Below are 22,030 nucleotides of genomic sequence, written 5' to 3'. Positions count from 1 at the left end.
ACATCGCTGTGATAGAGAGCTCATTCACAGCAGACTCTTTCCGCTCAAATGAGGAGGTTAAACACACTTGCAGCACAAATATACACACCGAGATACACACAAATGTAACAATGAAGGAATGAAAACCTCAGCATGGAGAAGGAGGAGGAAGGTTTGATCGAGTGCAGTGGTCGACGCTATATGAAAAAGGCATCCTGATGCGAGACTCATATTTCAAGCAGGCAGGCATGTCGGAAGGAGAGGTGGAGGGTAATTCATGAATTGAGTCTTGACTGATGTAAATATAGGGCCCTGACGGATATTAGAATGAAATGTGTAGTCAACAGATCTGGGTGGGTTGAGCGATCTCAAAGCACAATTGGACTCTCCATCGACACTTTCTTTTTTTTTGCTCCCATTGGTGTAGTGCTGTTCCAGATTCATCACTATAAACCTGATTTTTCCTTAAAGATAATTTTTTTGGGGGAATTTAGGCCTTTATTATGCAGGGCAGCTGAAGATGTGAAAGGGGTGAGAGAGAGGGAATGACGTGCAGCAAAGCGCAGCTGCATCAAGGACCTTATGCCTGTGTGAGTTATGTATTTTACTGTATGTCTTTATTTATTCTTCTGTACAGCACTTTGGTCAACTTTGGTTGTTTTAAAGTGCCCTATAAATAAAGTTTGATTGATTGATTGAAGGACTGAGGCTTTGTACGTGGGGCGCACGCTCAACCAGGTGAACTATCCAGGCGCCCCAACTTTTAAGAGATTATTTGGGCTTTAATGCCTTTAAATAATAGGACAGCTGTAGACAGGAAAGGGGGCAGAGAGAGGGGGGACGACATGCAGCAAAGGGCCACGGGTTAGAATCAAACCGGGTTCCGCTGCAGTAAGGACTGAGCCTTGGTACATGGGGCGCACGCTCAACCAGGTGAGCAACAATGTCAATGTGAGCAACCAGTGCGCCCCTTCTTTCTTTTTTTGTAATAATTCTAAGAACAATCTTTATTTGTAAAGCACTTTTTAAAAACACGGACACAAAATGCTTCAACAAAGGCAGCAGATTACGAAGAGTCTACAGTCACGCTAGCAGCTAAATGCTACGTCACAATAACAATGCTGACATGCTGATGTTTAGCAGGTGTAATTTTAACTGTGTTCACCATTTTGGTTTGGCTTGATAGCATGCTAACATTTGCTAATTAGCACTAAACACATACACAGTACATCTGAAGCTAATGGTAATGCCATTAGCGTTGCAGGTATTCATACGTTTCAGCTAACTATTTTGGTTTTACAGCACACAACAGCAGACCGTAAAGTTAGCAGCTAGCTGCTGAACATAGTGGAGCATTTAGCAAAAAGCCAACTGTTTACCCCAGGAGTTTGTGGCGTCGAGAAACACTTCAGATGAATGCTAATGTCTTGATGGTCTTGCTAGCTGGAGCTCATATTCTCCACCTTTTTCTCGGTGATACTCTGATTTATATTTGAAAACCTTGATGGCCTGGCTAGCATAGTTGGCAGGAGTTAGCCAAAGTGGGCAGGAAACTGGCAAGTTGAGTCATAGCCACATGCCATCACCGTTGTCTATTTTACTAATATTTGTAAAATAGACAATACAGCATACATTTTGCGGAGTTGACGGAGAGGCGACTGAAGATGTCTGCGCCTTCTAGAACATGCTGATACCCCTTAACAACTTTATAAGGTGACAACATTCAAATGTTGTGTTAACGGTTTGTTCCTCTGTCCTAAAGTGGACCCAAAAATCGGTTAATGCAAAAAGCTCTCTCCTATAAAAGTGTGTTTTACGATGAGATTTAACAGATGATACTGACTCAGTCAGCATTATTTCCACAGGCAGCTTGTTGTAGAGCCATATTGTTTCTTTCCCGCTTAGTTCTAAGCCTGGACTCTCTGGCTGAGGGATTTTAAGATACGTACAAGCTCATATGGGACTAAAAAGTCAGAAGAATAGTATAGCTAGAAGACAGGCCATGAAGGGCGTTAAGAGCCTTCTTGTGGTCTTAAATTCAATAGCACTGTGCATTTAGCAGGTCTTATAACGTTATAAATCTGGATTTGTGTCAGCTGCAGGTAGTTTTAATGTTGTGCAGGAAGAGACAGAAGAAGGGGAGCACAACGGAGAGAGAAGAGATAAGGATGTTTACCGTAATGCGACATCAGTAGAGCTGATGGCAGATCGACACAGGAGTCAACACGGTTCAGGCAGATTAACTCGCAATAGGCTCATCTTCATTCATCGCCCTGCTTGTCGTCCTGGTGCGCGCGCACACACACACACTCACACACAAGAACGGAAATACTTTTTGTCTAATATTGGTGATTATTATTGAGGATCATCAAATTTTATGATGCAGGCAACTAAGATTTGATATTATCTTCCACTGTAGCCGTCGTTACAAGTCAATAAACAAAAACATTGCTAATGATTGAATGTTACACTTGGCAGGTCCGATCACGTTGTCATTGCGGTGTAATTTTCTGCATATTAAGATGATCAGATACCTGTACCTTTTTTGTAAATGGGATCTTTAAGGCAGCATAACTGAATTCACATAGTGTTAAATCCGGAGCTACACTGACTGCTTTTTATTCATGATTATATACTTTTCCCACTTTTGTTTGCTGTGTTTAATCTGGCTACAGCAATGGCACTGAACATGTGAGTCTCAGTTCTCTTAACAGGTAGTACATAATCAACCAACTACAGGAAATACCCAACAAATGCCAGGGTTTAAAGGGGCACTGCACTGTTTTTGGAGCTTGACCCGGGGCTAAAAGTAAGGTTATCTCGGGCTCTGATACTTTGAGCTTGATTCTTTTTGTATGTGTCTCTTCTGCTCCAAATTTATGGACGTGCAATACTAAATCACTGACGCATTTCTTTAAGAATGACAGTTAAACCTCTTACTGCATGAAACGTCTGGAATGATTTCAGGCAGGAAGAAATCAGGCAACTTGTCTGTGTCCTCAAATAGCCTCTATACTACTGCTAGAATATCTTCGAAATAAACCATTTTCTGCTTGTTTTTATCACGCTGGTCTATGTAAGGGTGTAGATTTAAGGATGAGTTTCTCTATTTCAGTTGAATTTCTTGTAGACTAGACCCTGCAAGGTGCACACACAAAAATGTCGGAATATATCTGAATTACAGTGCATTTCTTTTTCGTAACCATATGTACAAATTGTTTATGGAAACAGGCTGCCAGGTTATATCATCCAATGGATGATCTGCTTGTGACTCACGTGACTTTTTGTGTATGTGTTGACAGAGGAGCGTTTTCCGAGGTGGTCCTGGCCCAGGAGAAGCTGACCGGACGGATGTTTGCGGTGAAGTGCATCCCTAAGAAGGCTCTGAAGGGGAAGGAGAGCAGCATCGAGAACGAGATCGCCGTGCTGAGGAAGTGAGTGCAGTTAGACAAACACACACACGCATACACACACACACAAAACATAAGCCTCCAAATTCCTGGTTACCCGGGCAACTGTACCCCTCCCCACAGGTCACGATCCACAGCCCACCTACCACATATACACACATCACGACTGAAACTTCTATTTGTCTGAGCTCAACACAGCGTCACAATATTACTCACACAAATCCTGTAGGGAACTCTATTTGGATCCTGTTTCTTTTTGCTGGAGTTTAGTAAATGTAAATGTGAATGTACTAGTCTACGAAGAGGTAAAGTATCAACATCATTCTGAATTCATACGAGAAGAAGTCTTTTTGCCAGAGTCAGAAATGCACTCTCTCCATTGAAAGACATACTTTTTTTTTTTAAACTAAACTAAACTGTGAAAAAACACTCAAAATAATAATATATGAAGCACCACCACCTAAAATTACATATTCATTCATATTCACGATTCAACCCATCAGGGCCAGTATACTGTACTGTATATTTAACAGCCACCAAGAGTCCCATCACTGTATTTGTATATCACTGTATACGGAATGAATGTACGCCAGCAGTCGAGCAGACAGAGCCAGAAAAAGACACCAGTCTTGTTTGCGTTTGTTGGAAGCGATTTCAACTCGTTCTATGTGCTGCACGTGAGCAGATTTGAACTTGGATGCATGCCATGTTTGGATACACCATGCAGTGTTCAACACAGATCCATGACACTAGCATGCAAGGGAGGTAATTGGTGTACTTTCTACAAAAAAAGAACGTTCAGAAGAAGAAATAAAAATAAAAAAAACAGGACTTGGACAAGGACTATATGTTTGTCTCCCTCTTACACACAAGCATGTAACCACCCGATTACACAGAAATATCAAATTGCTGGGCTTCTGTGCGCTGTGGCAATAGAGATGTATTATTCTATTAGAGACGATAAAATTGGTCGTTCGGCTGCACTGTGTAACATTAGAGAAAATGAGAATGGCCTCCGCTAATGAAGGAGAGATTCACACTTTAATTTAGACAAATGAGCGTCACTTCTGTAAACACATGAGAGCATAAGTGAGCCGACTGGCGGCCTGTATTAGCCTGTACACTGTGAGACACCAGGTTGACTTTGGAGGGAACTCTGATAGATTACTTAACCAGGAAGAGGATGGTGTTCTCCCTCAGCAAATAGAGCTAACGCTTTCCGGGAATCTTGTGACCGCAGCTGGTGGAAAGAATTGGATGTTTTTGAGAAATGTGGTTTTAATTTGGAGGAAGACAAACACTAACAATACCACTCTTATTACAGTAGGTAGAGGCCAACAGCATCATCCTCATTTCTTCTTAATTTCCCATGGTAGAAAATGTCCAGGGAGTGTCCCAGCCCGAGTGCTAAAGAGAGCCGGTGTGCAAACCACTGGTCGTTATCAGTTTTCAGAAATTGTACCACAACAGTGATCGCAAAGTCTCCTTGTCAATACCGTAGGATCATTTTCAATATTTAAAAATTGATTTATTGTTTTAATCGGTCCAAAAAGTCAAAGGTATTCAATTTACAATTTTATATATATAACAGAAAAGCAGAAAATACTCACAACCGTAAAGCTGAAATAAGAGAATGTTTGTGAATTTTACTTGATAAATGACTTAATAGTTATGGATTATAAGAATTAAGTAACTTTACATTTCAGCTTATGTCAGAGCTAATGTTATATGTTTAATTAATAAATGCCACACATTACATCTGTTAGTGCACAGCAGCTCCATTTGTACAGCAGTAATAGAGGACAGATGCAGGAGAGATCCATGAATGAGAACTGGCTGTAGCGTAAAAGCCTAAAGCTAATGTATGAGAGGGTTTCTCTGAATGCCTCCTGGCTCTGCTCTGCCATTACACTCTCGTCATTATCTCAGGGCTCGAATACACATGACACGTGTGTGAGTCACGCCTCAGCTCTGCGGTGGGTCGCCTGCCTGCCGTCGCACAGGGTCGCACGCTCCATAATAAGTGTTGATCACCTGCTGTGCGCGTGTGTGTGCGCGTGCGTGTGTGAATCTGGATACTAATGTCTGGATTATAAAGCCACCCATGGTAAAACAACATCGGACTATTACTCTGGATTATCAGTTATGTTAATACATGTGGCAGAAAGGGAAAGGGAAAGCACAAATGTTTGCAGTTCAACAGCAATCAAGTGGGATTAAAAGTGATTTAGTTCTGTTAATGGGTGCATTGTGTGATGCATGCTGCAGCTATGAAATAAAACCCTTTTACCGATGGTTTGCCTTTGCTTTGCAGGATCAAGCACGAGAACATTGTGGCGCTGGAGGACATCCACGAGAGCCCTGACCACCTCTACCTGATCATGCAGCTGTGAGTCGGAAGTTTTGTGTTGGTTTTGTTGTTCTCTACTTGAGCTTTTGGCAGTGTTGATCAATATAGCTGTTGAGAAAACAGACCCCAAAACTCATCCCTGGGAGATGATTTGATTAGGTAATCTGGTGATAGTGAGCAATGTGCTGGAACTTCATTGGCACTCCAATGATTTTACACATGGAATTCAGTCAACTTGTCACAAGGAGTACTAATCGGCCTGTGAAAACTGTTGTATAATGTCTTCTGTGACTTTGGAAAAAACTAATAACCCTGATAATATCATATCATACCTCCAGTTTGTTCCAAATTGGAGATATGGGGGTTGGAAGAAGTGGGCATTTAGGAGGTAGGCATGGTCTAATGTAGGGCTCTCAAACCACCAACCACGTGCTGGAACCATCCCAAGAGACAATTTCACAAGGCCCTGCACATGTTTAGAATTTAATATTAAATCTGACCTTCACATTACTTTATTTTTACCTGATAATTGGCAATCCTTTTTGCACATTTAATATTTAGCAAGCTGCTGCAATCTGTGCAACATTAGAGTGTTTTGAGTTTTTTGTTCCCACAAAGTGTTCAAGTGGTCCCCCATAGGAGACAACAACCATGCCTGTATGTGGCCCATAGGTCGTTTGACTTTGAGACTCCTGACACATGACTAATGAAAATATGCTACAATATCTAACTGCATTGTGGGTAATGTAGGATACAGTGTTTTTGGAACTTGACCCAAATTATTATTTTGACCTCCGCTGTTAATCTGTCTCTTTGGGTAAGTGAAATGAACTATTAAGCAAACATGATGAGCGACAGGAAAGACTATACTGTTCCGAGTATTAGATTTTCAGTTGATGGATCACATCAAACAAAGAATCCTTTTATCCTTTATTTTATTTTATTTGAAGATTATTTTTTGGGCATTTATTTTGACAGGACAGCTGAAGACATGAAAGGGGAGAGAGAGGGGGAACGACATGCAGCAAAGGGCCGCAGGTCGGAGTCGAACCCTCCATATATGGGCCCCGGGCTCTACCAACTGAGCTACCCGGGCACCCAGAATCCTTTAATCCTGACAGATTTTTTGTTTTTATATTGAATCTAGACAAAATATACACTTGCTGTTTGTTGGGAGTTTTATCTTTCTATATTATATAATATAAGAGTAGGACTGCACAATATATAGTTTTTTTTATCGTTATCGCAACATCAACTGGCGCAGTATACACATCGCGAAAGGCTGCGACATATCGCGATAGACACTCCGATTTTTTTTTGTTTTAAAAAGAATTTCATTCTTCTTTTTTAGTGGTGCCTTTTATATTCAATTCAATGCTAAATTGTTCAACAAAAAATAATGTTGGGTTGGTGATGTAATTTAATGGATGCTGATGTTGACGATGGTCATTGTTGATTATAGTTTGTCAACTTTATAGGCTGAGATGGAATTTTTTCCTACCCTATGTAGGTTGCTCTGACTCTGCTATCCATGCACCTTGTACTGGTACTTATTTGTCCTCATACTGTTACGGTTGTGTTCCAGGACTGTGTGTAGAACTTGTATGTATTTATGTGTCTTGTTTGTGTTTGTACTTGCTGCACACCTAATCGCCCTTCGGGGACACAAATAAAGTTGAAGTTGAAGTTGAAGTGCAGCCCTATATAAGAGTAATTTCTTAGCTGATGAAGAGAGTACAACTTTGTTATTTGATTTAGATTGAAATAGTTGGTAGTTTACAGAGGGATTTCTTTCTTGAGTTATTCATAAAACACTTTATACACAAAATACTCCATCTCTGTCTTTCTCACACTTCATTGTACTTATTCACTTATTCTTCTGCACCCACCCACCCACCCACCCACATTTGGCCTAATCCAACCAACCCAAAGGCCAAGCTTTTGTTTCCAGATCTGTGTGGCAATTTATGATGCGGGGTCCGTCCCGCTACATTTTTAATGCACCTATTTCTACCTTTTTCTGAATCAAAAGTGCTGAAAATATCTTTATGTAAAGGGAAACATAGGGGACAATTCACTCTTCCCTCCTCTTTTGCTGGGGAAGAAACCACCTTAAATGTGCACATGACAATTATTCACCTCGATGATAAATTAATTCATTTTAATGAATTAATAAACCACTGGACTGTAATATTTCAGATGTGTTTGAGCAAGATTTCTGCTCGTGTTGAAAACTTTGTGCACATTCAATATAACTGTGCTGTCTGTGATTTGGAGGAGTTTTGTTGTGAGTGATAATAGGCTATTACAAGAATACAGTCACTATATTTCAGAAAATAATCTAGCTGCACCATAGTCTGCTGTGCATTACGTGATTGCTCTGCTGCTACGGTAGATCTCAGACTGTCTGATAGACACAGAGCCCTGTTTGAGACTCTGGTCTCTGAATGACACAACGTTTAGCTAGGGAAGTGGTTGTACGCTGCTCTACATCGGAGGTGGAAAACCGAAACTACTGCAGAAACGCACGGAGCACAAACACATCACGTCTGTCGCAGCATGCCCACAGCAGAGCGCGTCCTTTATAAACCTGAAGCTGCACAGACCACGGATGCCGCGCCGCTCATCTCTATGTTTACAGAGAAAGTGGACACTAAAGCGATGCACAGGTCTGCTTCAGAGCTCTCTGTGTTTGAGTCTGAACCGTAGACTGGAAACATCACGGCACAGGAACTTCAAACAAAATCATTCAGTCAACTTTTCAAAATACATTCAGGGCTACCGCAGCGCCGCGGTGAAGGAAGGTCTGGCAAAGCGGGACTACATTTATTGTGATGATGGACCAGTAGGCTTAAAGCTTATCAAAGGTTTACAGCACACAGAGCACGATATATTTTAAAAGACAGGCAACTCAAAGGCTGACAGTGTATCACCAACATAATAGTAACAACTGCGGAAGAAAACTGACAAACATGTTAGTGTTAGTGGCAAAACAGAGATCCACTTCAGCCGGTTGTTGTGGTGTGGCTGTACAGTAGTAACATTCTCACTAATAGGTTGATAGGATTTGGCTCCTAAATAGGTTACCGTGACATAGTTACGTCCGACCTCCTCTGATCATGGATCGTTTAACTGACATCACTGATATTTAATGGTATTCATGTATAGCTGCAGTGACATTTTCAATCCAGGCTACAGGTATCATGAATTCATGATGAAGTAATGCAGAAGTAATGTTAAGTTAATCATGATCACAGCACTACAATTCATCACAATATATGTACACTGCTGTGACTGTTCAGTTTATTGTTCTGTCACTTTAACTACAGATTGACCTGATAAAGAAGACATGAACATCATAAAAATCTGATTCAAATACCTTAATTGATGCATTAATGAATGTACTGTTACTGCATTAAGTCATGCGTGAGGCACTGTTAATCCTTGTACATTAATCATAGTTCATGAAGTACTACATGAATGAATTCATGCTTTTCACGGATGAAGTCGTGCATGAATTCATGATAAAGTGTCGCCTTTTTATTTGAGAACATTTCTATTAGTGGCAGAGCTGTCGTCAACCAAAGGCCCAGAAAACAAGTTAGATCCAGAATGCTTTAAAGCTAGAGTTTTGCCACTTTTGCTGAACAGCAGTTCATTGTAGCAACAGGTGGAAACTAGAATGGCACTCAGAGAGCGCAGACCCCCGCCAAGGCCGTTGGTGCATTCCCATTGTTCCCCAATCACATGAGCCATGAGATATGATTGGGAACTATTTTTCCGATTACTCTGACACCACATGAATGCAGCACAAATGTCCTATCTTGTAATGTTAATGGAAATAATTTGCGAATGCCAGTGGTGGAATTTATTCAAGTACACATTTGAGATACTTGTACTTTACTTGACTCTTTTCTTTTCTTGCCACTGCCTACTTCTACTCTGCTACATTTCAGAGAGAAATATTGTACTTTTTCCTCCACTACATTAATCTGACAGCTTTAGTTACTAGTTACTTTACAAATTAAAATGTTTGCACACAAAACACATGTAGTTTATAAAATACAAGGTTTTACTATAAATTAAACGACCCAATAATATACAGACCTACAAGTCCAGCTGAAAGGATTAGACCATTAAACACTTAGTTGATTGACAGAACTGTTTGGATCGTGGATTTTTCTGCATCGAGTACTTTTACTTTTAATACTTTAAGTACATTTACCTAATGATATTTACATACTTTTACTTAAGTAACAATTTCAATGCAGGACTTTTACTTGTAACAGAGTATTTTCACAGTGTGGTATTAGTACTTTTACTTAAAGTGCTCATATTATGCTTTTTGGTTTTTTCCCTTTCCTTTATTGTGTTATATTTCTTTTTTTGTGCACGTTATAGGTTTACAAAGTGAAAAAGCCCAAAGTCCACCCCAAAGGGACTTACCATCTCCAACAGAAAACACTGTTCACAAACAGTGTTAATTTCGTCAGATGAGACGAGACTAAATATGTTCGTCAACAACCTTTTTTTCCATGACTAAGATGAGACGATGACGAGACTGCGCCAATGTCCAAAAACGCTGACTAAGACTAAATTAACATGCATTATTGTTGACGAAAAAAGACGAGACTAAAATGTTTTGCATAAAATAAAAACTAAGATACAATCGTCTCTACTTTTTCATCATGAGATAGAATATTCAGCTGTTACCGAGACCCGGTGCTACGGCACCGACAGGTACTCTAACGACCGTTATCTACCGGACCGAATAGCCTGCGCTTCTCTCTGATGCTCCTAAACGGACGTTAGAGTCAACTGAAAACTGCAGCGCTAAACATCGCGCGCTAGTTAAACTACACTTGCTGCAGCAAATGCGAGCTTCGCTATACCGTTACGCTAGTTAACAGCAGGAACTGCCGAGTTAGCCGTTAGCTAGCAGTTAAGTTGCGATTTAAAATAGTAAAAGGTGACAGGCAAAGCGGTGTAAAGGTTTATCTCTATTTCCAACACCGGAGGCATGCGACAGTCTGCAGCTGCCGTTGTCTGAAAAACAACACATGTTGCGTTCACTTGAAATACGCCTCGAACGCCAGTTTCGTGCTGCATTTATTTTATTGTAAAATATCCTTTCCCCATGCAGTGGTTGTTTTTGTCGTTTACTGGTGAAATAAGGACGAGGCTCAATATTTTTGACTAAAACTTGACTAAAATGACGAGACTTTTAGTCGACTAAAACTTGACTAACAAAAATTTTTGCCACAAGACTAAGACTAAATTAAAAATAGGTGACAAAATTAACACTATCACAAACTGCTCCAAACAGCTCTATTGTAGTCCAGCCTTTACTTCAGAGACAAACGTGTGTCACTTTGTAACACACGTTATAATGCTCGCCTAGCTGCTAGCATGGCACTCCCTCATACTCTGCTTCTGACTGGCTAGTAGTCCTTACCTAGGTTACTGCGCATGTGCGACTCCCAACAAAGATGGAACAGAAGTGCGATGCCTCACTCTGTAGTTAAAACAGAGAGCTCAACACAGGGTGAAAAGAGGAGCTGCAGCAGTGTGCAGTACAACAAAAATATGGTGTTTTTTATGAAAATTAAACCACGTAAACCTATTCTGATATAACCTCTAAATACAATTATGAACCTGAAAATGAGCATAATATGAGCACTTTAAGTAAAGAATCTGAATACTTCTTCTACCACTGGTGTGTGCGCCCTGTGATTTGGATCCACTACAATATTTATTGAGTTGATTGAGCAAAGGTGCAGTCTATTGCTAATAACAAACAAAGAAGAATGCAGGTTTCTTCAGTCCAAAATGACTTACTGCCGTTAAAAACAAGACTGTTCTTGGGGCTAATTTGCACACCTAGCTTGCTAACAAGCTGACATAATGATACTAGATGACTGAAGAGTGGTCACTTTGCAGTCACAATGAGCACACAGGTCTGTTCAGTTCATTTAAACCACTCAAATGGTAAATTAAGATGTTCTTCCTACACGTGCTGAGAAGCGAAGCGTTACATCACCTGAAGTCCCTCTGTTGGCCAGCCGGCAGTCAAAGGTTTTACTCTGATTAAACGGTTTACCTTCATTATAAACCTTTCCATGGAGTTTCCTGTTGTCAGGAATAAACCAGTTAACAGAGTATTTGTGTTTCCTGGCCGGCTGCCACCACCTGTTTGTTGGGTTTACTACTGTTGGTAACATGAGAAGGCAGTAGGGATAAACCGATTACCATCCCTGGACGATTATTGGGGCCGTTTTTTGGCAGTTTGCAGATTATCTGTATATGTGTTTTATTTGCCTGATAACCGATAAAGTTACTGAATTAAAAAGATGTCTACTTGGGCTCGCCTACAGCTCTGTGTCTGTCCCTCTGCTTCAGTTTCACTCACCGCTGAGTCTGACTTAAAGGTACATTGTGTAGGAATTTCTCCCGTCTAGCGGTGAAATAGTATTTTGCATTCAAACGAATAGTGCTCTCTAGCGCCTCGCCTTTTCAAATGCGTGTTGCAACTATGGTAGCCGTTATGTACCAAGAAGCTATGACAACATGTCTTCCAATTTTCGCTTTTTAGGATTCCTTCTCCTGTGGCTCGGCATAAGTATGACCCTCCATTATGAGCTAAAGCGCAGTGCAGGCTTTCAAATTTGCCGGGGCGGTGACAAGCGCCTCTCACTGATCTCCTTCTCCATTTCAGCTGGTTTCAGTCACGTGACGCTGTCTCTGAACGAAAACGCGTTGCTAGTGCTTTATGTCCCTCTCAGTGATTATAGTTTTTCAAAATGGTGGAAACAACATGGATAAGAAATTCTTCGCTTACAAGGATAAGTCAGATCATTGGCAAAGGTAATTTTACACCAATGAGGACATATTTATGATTGAAGACATTGATTTTAGCTAATAAAATACTTAAAATACTACACAGTGTACCTTTAATGTCCCGCCCACAACACTATCTGACTCTTTTATTGGGTATCATGTTGAAAGTTTTGAAGTTATTTAATCATCGCTTAAATCATTTAAACAAAGTTTTGTAACATTCCAAAGTCTTAATTTTGACTTAAAGATTTGCATTTTCACTGTATATGCATATCTGTTCCAAATATCGGTTATCGGTTTCATTAACTACTAATGTTAGGTATCGTATCGTCCTTTAAAAAACACAAATCTTCTCTTGCACCTCATTTCCATCGCCTTTTGACTTTTCGCCTGCTCACTTACATTTTTACCTTTTTTCTATTCATGGAATATAGGTCAGTTGCAATAGTTACAGGGTCAAAGGTAACACCTGGGCTATAACCTTTCAGGGTGGCATTATCAGCATGAGGGATTTGTTGTGAAGTTTTGAAATGTTGTTTGTTTATGTGATTTTCTTTCTCTTTTTTTTTAAACTAGACTAGAGCTTTCAGATAATCTAAGAGACTACCTCACGTACCTTTGCTGTGCCACTTCTTATTCCAGATGACTGATGGCTTCACAGTGCCGTTTTAAGATTCTGCACGTCTTATGTTCAGACAGAGAATCGGAGGACACGCTTCACTCTGAAAAAATATGTTAAAATATAGAGGACTCAGTGTAAAAAGCATCAAAAGAGAGAGCGCGAGAGAGAGTAGTTTAGTCCCCCTTTTCATCTGGCCCCGGTGCTGCAGGCGGTTCTTCCTTCTGCTGTACACAGTAGCTTCACCACTTTACAAATCATCTGCTGAAACAGAAAGCAAATGTGTCCATCGTTTGCTGTAACTGGTGATGGCAATCTGTCATCAGTGCTTCAGCAAACATTAAAGCACAAAGTGGGGCTTTCTGCCGCATTCATTTGTACCAGTCACGACTGTAATAAGTAACCTCATGTGTTATAATTATGTGCGTTTATTGAGATGTCAGGGGTTTCATTTTCAACAGACAGGAATCTCATTGAGGTGCAAGGGTTCCTAACTATTTTCTGTGTAATTGCGGCGGGGCAGATCGATGCAGTCTGACAGCGCCTTCCTTCCCTCCCGTTCATCCCAGCTCGTCTTACGTAACCCTCCACCGCAGGGAGGCAATCAGTCCGCGCTGCTATGAAAATCGATGCAACCGAGTGCAACGGGGGCTTGATATTGATGCTGTTTGTATTGCCAATTGCATATTAGGAACGAGATTAAAGCACACGTACTGTAGCATAGAGAGAAACTGGCTTCCAACAAATCCAGAGGAAAGAGTTTCAAAGTACGCAGCATCTGACTGTGATGAGGCTGTCATCAAACCTCAGACAGGATATGTTGCAGATAAATAGATGTGTGGTATAATTCTTAGAATATAGTTTTCCATGGGGTTTTGATTTGCTGCTTGATTTCGCTGCTTCTCGCTCTGGGTTGTTTGCATTTCTTTAAACCAATCACAATCGTCTTGGGGCGGCGCTAAGCTCTGGACGCAGAGGCAGCAGCTCTGCAAAATAGTCTCGGGAAGGAACTTGTTTAGGTGGAACATTTGCACCCCACAAAAGAAAAATGCCACATACAATATTAAATGAAGTTACCTGTTCACACAATACAGTAACGTGAGCTGTTTAAATTAGCTGGATACATGGTTACACATCATTTGGTCTTACCAGTGTATCGCCGTGAGTACTTCTTCCACAGCAATCCCCACCAATCGGTCCAGAACGTCCTAGTTAGAGAGTAAATGCTGTAAACATATTCTTTGTAAATCTCTACAATCATTGTATCATATTCGGTAAGAGTTTTAATAGTATCTTGACAATATGATCATACTGTCTTGTCATTTTACAAATTCAGAAACTAAAAAAAAACTAAATTAGTTATTAAGGTTTTTGTATTGCATTTGTGCAGAGCTTTGTCTTGTGCAACTCATAACAGTATAATACAGCTCAGTGCATTTAACTTCAATGCAATGACTTGAACATCAATTTTGATTAAATGTCAACAAAATGATTTGCCATGTTATAGATAGATAGATAGATAGATAGATAGATAGATAGATAGATAGATAGATAGATAGATAGATAGATAGATAGATATGGAATGTCAATATTAGGATTGATTTCAGCCATATCACCTAGCCCTACATTTCTTTTATCAAGTCCTGTCTGAGGGAACATGTGTAAACCATTAGCTTAGCTACAATGCTAACTACGCCAAGTAAATTAGATCTAATGGTCATTTCGTTTGATATTGTGTTTACATAAAATGTTAGACTTTTTTTAATTACATTTTCTAATTTTTGGTTGTTGTTTTTTTCACTCTGAATATCAGACATTATTGTTTTCATCTTTAAAAAAGAAACATTGGATTGTGTAAACGACGGCGACAAAGATGGAAAAAAAGTCCAGGATGTTATCGTTCAGACAAAGTCTAATATGTCTAGTATTTTATTAATATATTAGAATGTTGTCAATAAGCCAGGCCAAACACAAAATCGGAACCCCTGTGCTTTAAGATTAAAATCAGTCAAACCAAATTATTTAAAGTGCTCACACTTAATATGACTACACTTTATACATCAAATAAAAGTGTTTACGCAGTTCACAATGTTTTCCTCGGTTTAGTTAACAATCTATTTAATGTCAGGAAGGTTGTGAGTTAGTCTTCACTAATTTTACTAAATAAGAAACAGCAGGGATTTTATTGGTCTCCCGTTATTTTAAATGGTGCTGCATACACAAATTCAAAGGAAGAACAAATGCCCCAAAAAGATCGAATTATTGATCTATTGCTTAACTACTGTCTCTCTGTGGTAATCAGGTTATGTGTACACAGATTAGGAGTTTAACAGTTAGTGTAACCGTAGTGTTGACGTGACAGTTTCCACTGAAATGCCTTAATCTGATCCAAGTGTTGGTGTAAAACAAACATTGACCGGATCAAAGAAAGCAAACCAGAGTAAGGGCAGCCTTTGAAACAGCAGGGCAACTGGGATTAGTTAGTCAGGTCTCCCAAGACTGTGATGGCTCTTCATCTCGTCCACTTTGAACAGCATGTATCACACACACACATGCACACACACGCACATACACGCACGCACACACACACACACACACACACACACACACACACACACACACACAAACGCACACACACACACACACACACACACGCTTGAAAATAAGGCTTGCTGTCAGCCATGGCCCATGATGCATAACTATCGCCTCCAGAGAGCGATAAGGCTGCCAGCTGCTGAACAGATGAGCTGACGGAGGAGAGATGGATGGAGGGAGGGAGGGTGAAACAGGAAGGAGGGAGGAACATTCAGGGTTTTTTCCTGGCTCAAAATGGGCTAAGCACAGCAGTAAGCATTACCGGTTTGTGTACAGTAAAGGCAATGAGTCTGTGTTACCTTATTTGACAGAAATCTTATTTACATTTGCCTGTTATTTCGAACAATTTGACAAACAAAATGTAAATTATGCCGAGTAAATGAAACCCCAATTAACAAAACTGGTTTTATTAATATTTATAAGTAATAAGTTTATGTAAGTTTATGTTCTGCTTGTTCAATGGTTGTTTGATACATTACTCTTAAACACATTTAGAGAGGATTTGAATTGCTATTTTTATTCCCAATTGTTACCATTTTGGTGCTGATGATTTTCCTTTGGGGCTGGTTAAAACCTCTGTGGGGGGGCAAAACTTTCTCTTTGCAGGAAAAACCCTGCCGTTGCAACAGTTATCCTGGAATAATGTTAATAACTGAAATTCATCCGTCAATAGTTACAAAGTAGAGATGACTACACCCCCAGAAACAGATGACTTCAAAAGGCCCTGCACACCTACACAGGTGTTTGCACTTATTGTGGCTCATTAGACTGAAGAGGGGACAGCGTAGGCCTTTTTCACACAAGACATCGTGACATGTCACAGAGGACGAATGACGGCAGAATTCCATTCAGCTGCTTTAGTTTCAGGGTCCTGGTATTGTGCGCGCTGACTCACTCCCACACTGTCACGACTTACTGGGACACTGGAATAGAATGGAGCCAGTCGTTAATTGATATTTTTATTTCAGCCTTTAATGGAAAGGACAGCCACATATGAAAGGGGAGAGAAAGGGGGGAAGACATGCAGGAAAATCGTCTAGGTCGGACTCAAACCCTGGACCTTCTGCATCGAGGCATACACCTCTATATATGTGCGCCTGCGCTACCAACTGAGCTAACCCGGCCACATAACACAGTATTTTTTGATGAAATAAGCGGAGACTGAATTGTAATGCTAATGTTATCATTAAGCCTATGCTATATGACAAATCAAAATGTTTGCTGTGGAAAAGGCCTTTTATGAAAGGTCAGGAGATTTCATCAACCAATAAGAACGACAGCGTTCCCGCCCTGACGGGTGCAACAAAACTACAACAACAACAAAAAGAAGAGTGATGGGGATGTCAGTGGCGGTGCTCTATTTGGCAGCGCCGACATGCAGCTTGTTGCCCGAGAAGCCGCGAGCAAAACGTGTTCTTCAGTCTATATGTTTAGCGATGCTGCTGGAACACATTGTGTTGTGTTTACGTGCCGCGCAGTGCTGTTGACTCAGGTCGGCAAAAGCAGCATCTGCCGAATTTAGAGCCGAAATGGGTTTACTTTAAAAACACAATTTTATTGTTTTCTACATAGAGCTCCAGAGCTACTGTATACCATACAGCAGGACTCTGGCTGCATGATGTGCATCCTTGATAGAATGTAGACTGCAGCTGTGTCCAAAATCACTCCCTCGTTCACTCATTCCCTACTCCCTACCTGTAAAATAGACACTCAGTACTTCTAGTGAGCAGTAAATTGAGATGTTAGACTCTTATAATCCTCATTATTTTGCTCTTTTGGTGAAGAGTTGTACAACTGTTATTTTCTCATCTATAAAATGAGACGCACTGCATTGTGGGATTGTTATTAGAATCAGAAACGTATGGACGCTTCCTTTTTCATTTTATTGCGAAACATTTGTCAGGGCACTAGGGAGAAGGGAGTTTACATTTTACAATCAAATAAAAAGGCGGACAGTAAATATAGTGTGCTATAGTAAATATGATTATATTCATATATTGTCAAGGTGCTTGTGACCTTTCCACTGGATATTTGAAGACTTTTTGTTGTGTATCAAATGAAAGAAGGTGATCTGAGTTAATTTGACAATCGCACAGCCTTATTTGACTGGCTGTGTGTATTGTGTGACAACGTATTAATTGTGTGTGTGCTGTGTGTGTTTGATGTGCGTGACCTTGTATGTGTGTCTTTGGGTTGTTCATGCCTTTGCACGTTTGTGTGTACATGCTTGCTTTTAATGTATGTGTGTGTGTGTGTGTGTGTGTGTGTGTGTGTGTGTGTGTGTGTGTGTGTGTGTGTGTGTGTGTGTGTGTGTGTGTGTGTGTGTTCTCTTGTGTGGGTGCTTCTATCTGACTGCCATGGTCTCTTTACGCAACCATGCAGCCTGGTGGCTGATCTCCTTTTTCTGTCTGTGTGTGTGTGTGTGTGTGTGTGTGTGTGTGTGTGTGTGTGTTTAGCCCTCTCTTGTCATTCCCAGACATGACTGCCTCTGAACAAGTCGCTGCCTTCTTTGAAGAGAGAGAGAGAGAGGATTAGCAATTAATTCTGATCTTTTTTTTTCAGAAAACTTCATTAGAGTTTAACGTCCACAGGCTCTAATCTGATTTGTTGCCGTGGCGACGCCCCCGCAGATACGCCACGCAACTCTGTGTGTGTGTGTGTGTGTGTGCGTGCACGCAGTTTGCCTTTGTGCATACTTGTGTGTCTGTGGTGTTGTACGTGCACATTTCTGGCCTCAAGTGTATGTTGGTGCTTGTGTGCATATGCCTGTGTGCGTGCGTGCGTGCGTGCGTGCGTGCGTGCGTGCGTGAGTGCGTGCGTGCGTGCGTGAGTGCGTGTCCGTCCTTCAGTAGTATTAACATGCAGTATATAGAGAAAACTATGTGAGCATTAAAACTAACTAAATTACTTTCCTCTGATCTAATGATTGTAGTGTTATTGAGTGTTATTAATGTATTATCTGCTCTAGCTTTTGCACCATTTTAGACACAGAAATGGTAATAATAATATGTGTACCTAAGTCTTGCACAAACCTAGGGAAAACACGGACTACTATTATTATCACTACTAGTATATATTAAAAGTACTGCTACCGTTTCACTGCATTTATTACTTACATGCTGCTTACATACAGTACGTCGGCACTTTTTGCTACCACTTGCAAATAGTCCAAACCTTTAGATTAGGTGATATGGAGAGGTGAAGGAGGAGGTGATCCTCCAGCAGGGGGAGCTATGTGTCTGTACAGCAGATGGTGAGCCAGTTCCCATCTGTACATACTGTATGAACACCTGAACAAGTCATGTCATGTGGTCTGGAGTCGTAAAACATCAAACTAAATATTGAAAGAATCTGCCACAGGGGAGAAATTACAGATAAACTGTTTTTTACTTGTGTCAAATGTGAGTGTCTTTTTTCTGCTTGCACAGAGCTGCACTGCAAGTATGTGTGTGTGTGTATATATATATATATATATATATATATATATATATATATATATATTTGAAAATGGAGCAGAAAAGTACTAATTTCACATAATTGTTTCAGTATGGTTTGTAATTTCTTTTATCAAAAAGCAAAACAGTCGTTTAGTCACAATTTGAGCTTGTCCTCAAAATTGTGCTACTGTGATAATAATGGGATTTCATTCATTTTTAAATCCAATCTACGTGTGTTCAGATCAGGACATGAAGGGAGTATAGCTGCATTACTGCAAGGTTTTGGATTTCTGTATGGGTAGATTTTTTATCATCTATTTTAAACACGTGAAATATTCTCATCTTTATGGTTTACAAAGCCACACACACACACAAACAAACACCTGTGCATTTCAGCTTCCCAGTATTCCAGGGAAATCTTTTAGTTAAAGCTTTTCTGCTGCTAATCTTCTTCTTCTAAACAAAACAAATAATCAAGCAATAATCTAAGAATTCTAGGATTTTTTTTTTTGGGAGCTGCATAGGAAACAGAGATAAGTCAGGACATTTGTAAAAATGGAAACAGTGTCCAGGATTATAGGAGGATGCATTTTCCAACTTTTTATCACACTTTAAAAAGCAGCATGTTACAAGGTATGGTCAACGCTGCAGCGTATATATGAGTTTTTTGTGTGTTTAGGTGTGAGGTAGCACATGGCTCACAGCTTCCACACACTCTTGGCTGGAAACATCTACAGCTCATAAATTACCAGAAATCTAGACCCAGCAACCCCCCCCCTCCCCTCCAGCCTTTTACCAGTTACTGCCATGTGTGAATGTGTTCCTGGCAGTTTGTGCATGCATGCTAATGTTTTTAACAAGCATACACTGACACACACACAATCCTTCTCGTCCTGCAGGGTGTCTGGCGGAGAGCTGTTTGACCGAATCGTGGAAAAAGGTTTCTACACGGAGAAGGATGCGAGCACGCTGATCCGACAAGTCCTGGATGCTGTGAACTACCTGCACAAGATGGGCATTGTACACCGAGATCTGAAGGTACTGTAAGACAGACAGACAGACACAGACAGACACACACACACACACACACACACACACACTTTACAGATGCTCACAAGTCTCTGAGCTAGCATCCAAGTCGACTTGGATGCTGTGTGTGAGCTAGAGTCCACATATTTAGCATTCAGCGCTTCTTTTGTCTGAAGTTTTTAAAGCCAAAGCTTCTGATGAATGGCACAGCAGCTGCCGGTGCGGTCAACGTGTTTGTTGTCCTCACGTGTGTCCGCGTGCAGCAGATTACGTTACGCGTTATGTGTTACGTAGGTAGGTTTGAAGGTTACGGTCAGCTCATCAGACATTTCCTAAAAATAAAGATTGTTCACAAGTCCCGCGTCTCGAGGTCGAGTCTGAAGTCTTTTGAGGACGAGTCTTAAGTCAAGTCTGAAGTCAATGTGTGTGTGCGACTCAAGTCCGAGTCTCAAACTCCAGTCCCCATCTCTCACACACACACACACACAGACACACACACACACACACACACACAAAAACACTCCCCACATTTTAAAACTACACGAGCGGTTCGTTCTCACTTGACAGCCGATGACTTACTGGAGCAATAAGAGCACTGTCTCGACACATGCAGTGAATTGTGGGTTAGCGTTGCGCGTGCCGGCTGTTAGAAGCGAGGGGATTGGTCAGAGCAAGCCCAATAAAAGAGGGTTGTGTCTGTCACTTTCTTTTAAAGTTGTATAAATATTAGCGGCTCCGATTTTTATTTTTTAACATAAGACTCTGACCAAAACAATCCTAAATTTAAAACCCATGAAAACCTCAAAAATCAAAACACTTGGTTCTCACTCTCATTCTCTGTCTCCTTCCTCCAGCCAGAGAACTTGCTGTATTTCAATCCCCAAGACGAGTCAAAGATCATGATCAGCGACTTTGGTCTTTCCAAGATGGAGGGCAGCGGTGATGTCATGTCCACTGCCTGCGGCACGCCGGGATATGTGGGTAAGTTAATCAGTCTTCCCTGGCCTCCAACAGTCCTCTACTTGTTTTCTGTTTCCCCTTGAACAAAGTCACCACACTCTAGTGTCCTGGAAACAGTTGGAGAAAAAAAAAAAAAAAAAAACTTCTCTGAAGAGACAATTAACTAAGTGGTTACGTCCGTCCCTTAAGCCTTCCATTCCTGCACGGCACACACATGTGATGGTGTGTCGACACCATCACATCTTTTTTTGAAACAATGGGTCCTTGATTTGTAGACAGAGGTAGACAGAAGCAGGTTTTTGTGCTCACCCTATCGGTGTCGTGGCTTGGTGATGGCGTTCACAGCTCCCACTGGTTTTTATGAGTCCATTACGTCACTACACGATGAACTGAGCTGTCTCTTTGGTTTCCGGCAGGCGTTGATCCAACCAAACACATGAAAAATTCAAAGAGCGCATGTTGTTCCCATCTGACACCATTCATGTTTCCCATTCACACACTTACACACGCTCACCAATCTGGCTTGTTACCCCCCGTAGAGTCAACATGAAGCCGAACAAAACTGATGCGTGTGCGCGTGCTTGCGGGCGAGTGTGTGTGTGTGTGTGTGTGTGTGTGTGTGTGTGTGTGTGTGTGTGTGTGTGTGTGTGTGTGTGTGTGTTTTGGTGTGTGTGTGTGTGTGTGTGTGTGTGTGTGTGCGCGCGTGTGTGTGTGTGTGTGGTTATAAGAGACAGATGTTCAGTGTTAACAGCGCACACACTTCCATGTTGGAGCACAAACAGACTGGTTGTTCTGACAAACAGCATACAAACTG

General features: G+C 40.9%; 1 protein-coding gene across 1 annotated transcript in view; it reads left to right on the top strand.

The window, feature by feature from the left end:
* camk1da (calcium/calmodulin-dependent protein kinase 1Da) overlaps positions 1-22,030 on the top strand; it is a 75,070-nt gene that overhangs the window by 38,926 nt on the left and 14,114 nt on the right. The window contains exons 2-5 of the mRNA XM_039791833.1: positions 3,282-3,413; positions 5,704-5,778; positions 20,127-20,265; positions 21,111-21,237. Coding sequence (XP_039647767.1) covers positions 3,282-3,413; positions 5,704-5,778; positions 20,127-20,265; positions 21,111-21,237 — 473 coding nt within the window. The remainder of the gene's footprint in view (positions 1-3,281; positions 3,414-5,703; positions 5,779-20,126; positions 20,266-21,110; positions 21,238-22,030) is intronic.

Source organism: Perca fluviatilis, chromosome 23 (assembly GCF_010015445.1).
Source record: "Perca fluviatilis chromosome 23, GENO_Pfluv_1.0, whole genome shotgun sequence".
Lineage (NCBI taxonomy): Eukaryota > Metazoa > Chordata > Actinopteri > Perciformes > Percidae > Perca > Perca fluviatilis.
The sequence above is the reverse complement of the archived record's forward strand: the minus strand, read 5'-3'. Positions and strand labels throughout refer to the sequence as shown.